We start from the raw sequence: 10,018 nt of genomic DNA, 5'->3' as shown, positions 1-10,018 counted from the left end.
TCATAATATTAAATTTAAAATATTTTTTGATAGTACTAATTTTAATATTTTCTTTTAGACTTTAATAAACAAAATTCTCTTTAGATAAAATAATAAAAATAATTAAATTATTATAAAGTTATTTTGTCATTTGCATTTTAAGATTTTATATTTTCAAATTATAATTTTTTTATAGTGAAATTTTTTTATTTAAACGAATTTATCAAATTATTATTGATTATATATTTAAAATTTAATATTTTAAATTTCACTAAATAATATAGTAGTTATTTTAAAATTTAAATCTTTTAAATTTTTTAAAATTATAATTTTTATTATTATTTAATTTATATGGTAAAACTCAATAATTGAAAAACCAATTTGTGGGATCACTTATTGAATCTTAATATTTTAACATAATTTTTTAAAAATAACTACTATATTTATTTAGTGAAATCTAAAAAATTAAAATATTTAAAATAAATACTATATTTATTTATTGAAATCCAAAATATTAAAACTTTTGAAAAAAAAAGTAAAAACATAACAAAATAAAATTAAATACATGTCATTTTTAAATATAAAATTTTGTTTGTTATTTATAAAAAATTCTTTTATTATTTCTTAGGTTTTTAAGCTTTTCTAAAATTTCAAAGTTTTTTTTTTCCCGATCATATAAACTTTTAAATATTATTTTTGTTAGTATTCTAGGCAAGGTTAATGGTAATGACTAATGAGATGGTAGCAAAGGCAAATTGTAGCCCCACCAATCCATTGAATGAGCATATAATCCCTCAATAGTGATTTATGGCCTATCAGCCAATCAATATCTCAGTCCCTTATCCAAATAAATACTCACTTTTCCTACCACCCCTTCATCATCATCATCTTTCTTCACATTCCTCCACACAGCACAGCTAAAGCTAACTGATCCACCAATAATTAATAACCATCACTTATTAGCTCTTGCTGAGGCAAAGGGTAACAAACTAAGAAAATGGCCATGGCAACAACTGTGCTCTCTGCTCATCAGAACATCACGGGAGCCACGCTGACATCAACCACCACCACCGCCAAGACCAACAAGAGAATAAGCAAAGTAGTGCACATAAGAGGTCTAAACTCATTTGGGGGTCTGAAGGCCACAAATGGAGTTGTCTCTATGGGACTTCCTTTGAGCACTGAGAATTGTTTTGCTAAGATGGTGAGTTCAGTGAAGGCCAACAAGGCCTCAAATGGAAAAAAAGGAGGAGCTCTCTCATCCACTTGCAATGCCGCAGCTGAGATATTCACCATTGCTGCCATCATGAACGGCCTTGTTCTTGTTGGGGTTGCTGTTGGCTTTGTTCTTCTTAGGGTTGAAGCCTGGGTGGAGGAGACTGAGGCTGAGTAAACTCTCTCTGGATCAGAATTCAGATGGTAGCAATATATTCATATTCATAATACTTGTATGTTTTGTATATCGAATGCTTTTCTTCTGCTTTGGATTATAACCTTTTTATTTGTCAACGTTCCATTTTTGTGGTTCTCGTAATTTAATCTCTGCTCATCAATAATTGATACCACCTAATCATTCATGAACTGCTACCATTAACAATCTTCTAAACTCTTCAGATGAATTTTTCATCAGTCTCGGCCTGTTTTAACTTTCAATCTATTTCCCTCAGGAAACAGTCCCGAGGGAAACCATCAAGTAGAAGATAGAACACTAATTGCACCCAAATCTCTGATATTTGTATTAGATTATTTTTGTGAACAGGGTCATGAACTTAACTCTCCAATTATGATATGCTTGAAGATTTAGTATAACTTTAACTACCTGCAGTGAAAAGGATGTATTGTTTTTTAGTAGTTGTACCGAATTAATTCGTAGAATGTAGTGTTTTTTCGTTTCCTCGGAAGTGGTAAACGTTTGTTTCTGCTTTAAGTTATCCCGAATGTTTTGTTGCAATGACAATAATGTCGTGGAGAATGTTTTTGTTAATATTTGGCGTATACATAAAGATAAGTATAGAAATTATATCAAACGCAGAACGTTTAGGTAATGATAGTGTAAAGTGTAAACCACATCATCTAATTTGTGGTAATCAAACTTTTATAGAAACATTGCAAGTGTAAAGTGTAAACCACATCATCTAATTTGTGGTAATCAAAATTTTATAAAAAGATTGCAATCAACAATTAACCGCAGGGAATACAGTAAGCGTGTCAAATAAAATCAAACTACCAAAAATTATCACGGACCAAACATCTAAATAAATAAAACTTTTTAAGAAACATGGCAGTTCGCACTGGTCTGTTGCTAAAGAAGCAGAATCTGGATCAAGACTCTAGCCATTCAATAATCAAACACGATTCTATCATTATATTACTAATCAGCTTTCTCACAGTGAAGGTCTTTGACAAGCTGAAAACAGTTGCCAACTTATAAACGCCATCACCAACGATGTGAAGAGTTCAAAACCTACGATTTTTGGAAAGTGCCATCCCAATCCACGCCTCAGATAGCTGCACAAAAACATATTTTAGCAAACACCAGAGACATATTTTAGCAAACACCACAGCAAATGAAACGCGAAAAGTGCAACTAATGACTTACTGAATAATGAATACCATCTAGCTAAGCAATGTATCTTATACAGTTATACTTTCATCAAACACTACATGTTTGGCCATCTTACCTAATGGACGATTTGTATATGGAAAAAAATGTGAAAATAAATCTACAGGCTTGCAGATTGACAAACACTAACTGTAATGAGTGAAGAAGGAACCTTGTGATTGATGGCATGGTTGCTACAATTCCTGCACATACGTATATTATGGGAATGAGGGTCTTGGGTTTATTTTTACGTAGCCACATTAAAGATCCCAGTGCAGCAAGGGATATGCTCAACACCTGCATAGATATAAGAGCAAAAACACTTTAAAACACAGATATTACATAAGAGATATACTGAATACAAATTAAAATTGTTCACCTATAGCACATAATATAACAACAAACTATTTTAGCATTGTAACCAATGTAGAATGTAGAATTATAAGAAGTTCCAAACTCATGGAGAATATTGACTACATTTCTTCAGCTTGACCTAACCGAAGTTATAACATTAAGAGAAATAACGTACCAAATTTGCATTAGCCTCCAGGCCCTGAAGAATGTAATCCCAAGTAAATTCTAATCCTCTAGCACCCACCCAAAGAGGTGCCAATCTATGTAGAACAGAATCAGCAAATGCCCAACCTGCCACAAGAAAAGTCCCATTAACACTGAAATAAGGATTAGAGATGCAGGGTAACACAAGGAAGAAGTACAAAGACTGCCGATATGAGAAAGTGAACATCACTTCCATGATATACATAAATATAACATTCATTTTGTTATATGATGATATAGCCTGCCAAACATACCAAGTCCAACTGCTTGGAATTTATGATTCTGAGAGATGTTCCTGTGAGTCAACTGGGCCAAGGCAAAATAAAGTCCCGCAACATCTATGAAACCTATTAAAGCCTTCAATAATTCCTGAAAAATAAAGCCGGTTGTTATCACTTAAGGTATTATGCGTAATGACTATGACTTAACACAGATGATAAATTCACAGCCACCAATTGTTATGTGCCATTGCACTCTGTTGTCATATACTTCAGAGGCTCAATTTTAAAGAACAATTGTTATGCAAAATGATGGTTCCTGCTTAATCCTATGTCTTTCATGCAGGAATGAGGACTCTGTAACTAGGTAGGGGAGGGAAAAAGATGAAACAGCCTTCATATTCTGAGTGTTGGTTTTTAATAGACAAAAAGTCTTCCCCCTAGGCTGGAAGGAATAAGTGTAACACACTCCACGAAACATGAAAACAAAGACAGTCACCTACATATATATAAATCAAGACATGCATTAAGATAAAGAGAAGATTTCTTACAAGTTTCCCAAAAAAAAAAGGAGGATAAGAGTTTCTACTTAATTTAATTGGCAAAACATGGCTACCCAATCCTTCAACTTATTTGTAAGGGAAACCCCCTTTTAAAGGACCATACTTCAAATCAACTAGAATTCAGCAGTCATGACTATGTGATATTATTTACCAAGTACTAAAATGAGAAGCACAACTAGCTGTATCCATGTAGCATGTCGGATAACATGATGTCACAGGGAGCAAGGTTCCTTATTTATAACTAATTTCACAGTTATAACTGGGGTTTGTTGCTCTATTTTTTACCAATTCTACTTATCAGATGTAAATGGGATGGAATAACAGACAGTTACATTCTTGAGCAAACCAAATACTAGAATGAGGTTCCTCCATTTTGATTTTGCAAAAACCTATTGTGTACCAAACATGACTCATGATACTGAAAACACCCACAAAATACCAAATTCATGAATTGATTCTATTGCAATGTAAAACACGATTAAAAAGCTATTTATCATGACTACTGTAACTTAAACTCACAACAATGAAAACGAACTCAAGCAATTTAGAAACATACCTGATATGGATCGAAGCTATCGCTTTCAGATACCTTGAGAAAAGTAGCCAGACAAATGAGCTGCCAGAGTATGCAAAGAAAAAAGATTCTGTCTTAGTTTCAGCAAATATTAAATTTAAAATGAAGATGATTGAGAATTCAAACTATTCGCGAACCTTAACCAATGCAGTTGCTAAATAAACTACGGCGGCTTTGATAGAGGTGCCGAGTGTATCATACTCAGATCTGCATACGCAAACTCATTACTGCACTAACACACAAGACCGTCCACAATATTTTTGTGATAAATAGGGAAAAAAAAGTTTGAGAAATCAAGTTAGTTCTATGAATTGATAGGGGCTTTGTGATGAGGTATGGATTAGAACTAGAAGCTGCAATTGTTGGTTATTTGATCGAATAGAAGCTATAGGGCATATAATTGAAATTTGAAGGGGTTAAGTGATTAAGCAGCTGAATCCAAAAAATAGAAATATACGGAAGCAAAGAGAATGAGAAATAATTAGATCTGAAACATACAAGGGAGTGGCGGAATAGTAGACGGCGTGGGGGCCGAAGGTGAGAATCGCGCAGTTAAAGAAGTGAAATAGCGTCATCCTCCTCCTCCTCCTCCTCCTCCTTCTTTTCTTCTTCTTCTTCTTCTTCTTCTTCTTCACTTGTCACTTTGAACTGCTCGGAACTCAGATCCAAAAAACACAGCACGCTCGCTGCCGCCACCACCACCCACTGCCACCACTATTAATCAACTAACGTGATAGCAGTTATTATGACGTAATATTTCTTCTCTAATCTTCTTCTACCTCCTAAGTCCTACCGAATCAAAATCTCTTATCTTTTACGATTAAAGCAAGGAAGGTGTTTTAAATTTTAACTTTTAACTTCAATAGTACGATGTTTTAACTTTTAACTTCAACAACCACAGCCAAAAAAGGGTTTGACTCCATTTAAAATTTTAGGGTTACAAATTTACAATAGATCATCATATTTTGATAATAATGCAGTTAAAATGTGAGGCTAATTTTCTTATATACTAGATGTATAGTTATCAAACCCGATTCGATTTGATCGTATTCGAAATTCGGTCACTAGATCATTAATTTTGGTTGGATTATCAATTAAACTGATAAAATAATTAACCCAAACAAATTTAGTTAAACTCGATAAAATCCAGTTAAATTCGTCCAAAATCGAATTAAACTAAAAAAAAAAAATTATTTTTTATACATAAAATGTATTACGTAAATAAAATTAAATTATATTTATAAATTTAAAAAATAATATTTTATTAGTTATAATATATGTTTTATTTCTATTATTGTTACTTTTATTTTTTTAAATATTTAAAAGTATAATAAATATAAATTTATAAATACTTGAAGAATATAATAAATATAAATTAGTTGATGAGTTATTAAAATTTAAAATAATAATTAATTGAATATAAAATAAAACTCAAAAAAGATATTCATTAAAAAAATAAAAAATTAAATTAAATTTTATATAATTACTTAATCATAACCAAATCAATCGATTTAGTCACAAAAAAAAAAATCAATCGATTTAATCTCTGACTTAGGGATGTCAATGGGGTAGGGTGGGGCGGGGGATGCCTCTCTGCTCGCCATCCCTGCCCCCAAATTTGCTCCCCGTTCCCATTTTCGTTTTTTGTCGTGGGAAAATATTGCTCCACATCCTTATTTTTCAGAGGGTTCCATTTTCCGCGGGGACCCCATTCCCCATCTATTTGATAACTCTAACTAATTATTAATTTCCATATGAATAGAACCGCAAGTATCCATCTTATACAAAAACAGCAAGATTTTATACAAAAATTCTAAACGATAAGATGGTAACTTCTTTCGAAAAGACGCAGTGGGTGGACGTAACAGCGAGCCAGAGGACAGAGCAATGGACGAGGTGGGAGACGCGACAACAGAGGGGAGAATGGACATGACGGTAAAGTTACGGAAAGGAACGCTGCAAATAGAGAGCACGACGCAGTGAGGGTGATGGCACGGTGAGGTGTGACGATGCGGTGAAAAGGGAGAGTGGCGAGGGGTGGCTGTAGAGAGGTTGGATAGAGTATGGAGTATGGACAACGTTAGGGATCTCTGAATTGAAGAAGGATTATGCAAATGAGGATTAGGAGTTTTGTGTTTCTATATGTGTGTGTGCGTGCGTGCGTGCGTGCGTGTGTGTGTGAGGAGTTTTGTGTTCTGTGTGTTTTAGGTTTCGGCGATTAGCGGGGACGGGGCGGGGATCCCCGCTGGGGTTCCCGCGCCTGCCTCGAAGAAATTTTGTCCCCCATTCCCATACTCTGACCAACCAGTTGAACTAGTGATCTAGTAATCTAGTAATCTGGTAATCTAATCAGTTTGATTTTGATAACTATGATGAGGGGTTTTCTATAAAATTTAAAATATTATATTTTTAAGAATTTTTTAATGAATTTAATTTTGATACAAGTGTAAAACCGTTTTACACGTGCATCTAATTACATAACGCCACATTAGGAAAAATAACTACCTTATACATTGACTACGTGAATGATCAACCGAAAAAACAGTTGTGATTGCACGACTGTGTAAAACGTTTTACATAGGGGTGGCAAAACGGGCCGCCCCGCCCCGCCCCGCCAACTAAGGTGGGTTCAAAATGTTAGTCCGTTTCACTTTATGACAGATTGACGGGCTGGCGAACTAGCCCGCTTGACTCTTTTTTTTTTGAAAAATAAATTTCATTAAAATTAATAAAAAAAGTAATAATTAAAAAATCAAATACAAATAAAAATAATAAAATTATAATGTAATTTTTTTACTATCCTTTTTTAAATTTTTAACTTCAATAAAATTGTTCAAAATAATATTTGTTAATAGAACTACCTTTATTTTAAAAAATAAGTCACATAATTTAAACATATATACGAAATTGTAAAATAAAATAAATAAAATTAATAAATAAAAGAAGAATAAAAACAAAAAAATTAAAAAAATATTTAAAAATGATATAATTTTTAATTTTGTAGTAATAATCCTTCTTTTTTTTATAAAAAATAAAATAAAATAAAAGTCTTTGGCCCTGCGGGCCGACCCACCTTACCCCGCCAAAACCTAAAAATTTGGCGGTGTGGGTTTGGTAATTTTTTTTATTAGGCGGGTTCCAAATTCTAACCCGACCCGCCCTTTTTAGCAAGTTCGGCAGATCGGCTCAACGAATTTAATCCGTTTTACCACCCCTAATTTTATATTATTAGTGCATAAAAATTAAATTTTTTTTAATATGAATAAAGATTTAAATAAGAGAATTGCAAGGTGTGATTTTTAATTTTTTAAAAAGATTTTAGAAGAGAAATTATTAAGTGCAATTTTTTATTAAAGGAAAATCGTTGAGTGCAATTTATGATTTAAAAAAACTAAAATATCATTTGATGCGATTTTTATTTCTTTCAAATAAAAAGATTAAAGAATATAAATTGACGGCTGCAATTGTGTGCACCACCACACACGCGCCAAGAGCAAAAGAAGTATCAATAGGTATAATTTCTGCTACCCATACTTAGGTAATTCACATCACGTTGTAATCTAAGTTCTAAAAACCAAACTGGTTATTAAACCATTCAAGTTATTGATACCTCGATTTAGAAGTTTAATCAGCAACTGAAATAACTAAATTAAAATAAAATAATATATAATTATAAATAAATACATAAAAGTGACAAAACACAAAAATAATCTACACAAAAAACATAAATACAAAATAATTAAATTATATTCTTAATATTTAAATAAATAAGTATGAATGATTATTATAAATAAATATTTTATAATTCATTTTAATTCATTTAACTATCTTTTTTGAAAAGATATTATATTAAATATTTGTTATTTCATAATTATATTATTATTAAGTTATAAAGTGATAAAATATGAAAGATTAAATTAGAATATATGATATTACTATTTTACTCATTTTGTGTCTTCATGAACTTTTAGGTAGCAGTTTGTTTTTGAAGACATCACACAGAGACATGGATTCTAAAATTATACTTGAAATAGAGATTAAGACTGAGAGACAGAAACTGAAAGACAGAGACAAAGAGATAAGGACTAAACTAAGTTTTTGTATTGTGTTTAGTGTGAAGTGTACATGACTGAATTACGTCTCATTATTCTATTTGATTTAAAATAAATACAAAGACTGAAATAATCAAAATTATTTAAATATTCCTTTTTTCTTTTCTCCTTTTTCTCTTTTCCTTTCTCTCATTCACTGCAAACACATCACCCAAAAAAATAATGATAAGGGAAAATGATGGATGAATTTATGTCGATTTAGAATTTCTCAATAAAAAATATCTTCGTTGCAAGCATAGTCTAGACCAACAATGGATTCTCCATCAAAGTTTAATTTTGGTCGTCACAAGTTCAACCCAATAAAAATAATTGAGAGTATTACTCTCGGGTCGTTCTCCCTACAAATTGCAATCGAATGCTCAATTATTGGTTATGAGATCAAAGGGGTTGATGATAAAAAGGCAAGAATTTAAATGATGAGAAAGTAAATCAAACAACTAAAGATAGCAAACACTAAAGAGGCATTCATGACAAGGATTGAGAATTAATGTTTTCTCTCCTAGTCATTAATCATAACACAATAATTACCAAGAGTTAATCCTATTACGTTATCTCCATATTGAGATAAAGTCAAATAGGCCTAGTTAATCCCAATCCATAAGTAGCATCAATAGAAACAAGATTAATTAACAACTCTAGATCACCAACATATGTTGGGTATTAACGACTCAAGATTACCAAATTCCTCTTTTCAAGGCAAGAATGCTCAAAATCTACTCTAAAACTAAAGGAGACATTTTAACAAACACTTAACATGCATAAAAGAAAGGCATATTAAAATAGAAAGAAATATAAAATCTAAAACTACCCAATGCAAGAAATCAATAACAATAACTCAAATAAACATCAATAACATATAAACATCAAAATTGCATAGATGGAAATCAAAATCAACAAGAATTCAATAACATAAAAGTGACAAAATAAAGGAAATGACAAGTAAAACTAAGAAAACAAAGATATAATAACAAGAAATTGTAAAGAAAACTAAGTCAAGACAAGATCAAGACCTAAATCTAAGATGAAATTAACATAATCTACCCTAATTCTAGAGAGAAAAGAGAGAAAACCTAAAACATGATAAAAACCTAAACTAACACTACTTGGTTCATCTTCCTTCAATTATTGGGTTCAATAGCATTAGAAATAGGTTAGATTGGGCCCAAAATGAGCTAGAAATAAATTGCGGATCACGTTTTGCATTAAGTGAGTCACGTGCTGCATGTCACGTCTACGCGTAACTTAACTCCATGTCCACTATAGCAAATTATATATCATTTTGAAGCTCCAGATGTTAGCTTTCCAATGCCACTAGAACCGCCTCATTCGTACTTCTATAGCTCAAGTTATGATTGATTTAGTACAAAGAGGTCAAGATTGACAGCTTAGCAATTCCTTCATTTCTTCATGAA

General features: G+C 31.8%; 2 protein-coding genes across 2 annotated transcripts; one reads left to right on the top strand and one right to left on the bottom strand.

Annotated features, from left to right (window-relative positions):
• The first annotated feature begins 849 nt into the window (after positions 1-849).
• On the top strand, positions 850-1,488 carry LOC107610189 (uncharacterized). Its single transcript, XM_016312290.3, has one exon. It carries the CDS (start codon positions 977-979, stop codon positions 1,370-1,372), a length of 396 nt encoding a protein of 131 aa, XP_016167776.1. The 5' UTR covers positions 850-976; the 3' UTR covers positions 1,373-1,488.
• A 606-nt stretch (positions 1,489-2,094) lies between these two features.
• On the bottom strand, positions 2,095-5,472 carry LOC107610188 (seven transmembrane domain protein). Its single transcript, XM_016312289.3, has 7 exons — positions 4,993-5,472; positions 4,632-4,701; positions 4,477-4,536; positions 3,394-3,508; positions 3,111-3,226; positions 2,754-2,878; positions 2,095-2,487 (listed from the first exon to the last, which is right to left on the bottom strand). The coding sequence occupies exons 1-7, from the start codon at positions 5,067-5,069 to the stop codon at positions 2,364-2,366; spliced, it is 687 nt and encodes a 228-aa protein (XP_016167775.1). The 5' UTR covers positions 5,070-5,472; the 3' UTR covers positions 2,095-2,363.
• Between the last annotated feature and the right edge of the window lie 4,546 nt (positions 5,473-10,018).

This window comes from Arachis ipaensis, chromosome B7 (genome assembly GCF_059453495.1).
Source record: "Arachis ipaensis isolate K30076 ecotype BB chromosome B7, ASM5945349v1, whole genome shotgun sequence".
Taxonomy (NCBI): Eukaryota; Viridiplantae; Streptophyta; class Magnoliopsida; order Fabales; family Fabaceae; genus Arachis; species Arachis ipaensis.
The sequence above is the reverse complement of the archived record's forward strand: the minus strand, read 5'-3'. Positions and strand labels throughout refer to the sequence as shown.

Excerpts from the sequence above, each read along its gene's own strand:
- LOC107610189 (XM_016312290.3), top strand. The coding sequence starts at position 977 with ATGGCCATGGCAACAACTGTGCTCTCTGCTCATCAGAACATCACGGGA.
- LOC107610188 (XM_016312289.3), bottom strand. The coding sequence starts at position 5,069 with ATGACGCTATTTCACTTCTTTAACTGCGCGATTCTCACCTTCGGCCCC. Across the intron at positions 4,537-4,631 it reads TAGCAACTGCATTGGTTAAG|CTCATTTGTCTGGCTACTTT; the intron begins GTTCGCGAATAG and ends ATACTCTGGCAG. Across the intron at positions 3,509-4,476 it reads ATAGCTTCGATCCATATCAG|GAATTATTGAAGGCTTTAAT; the intron begins GTATGTTTCTAA and ends TTTATTTTTCAG.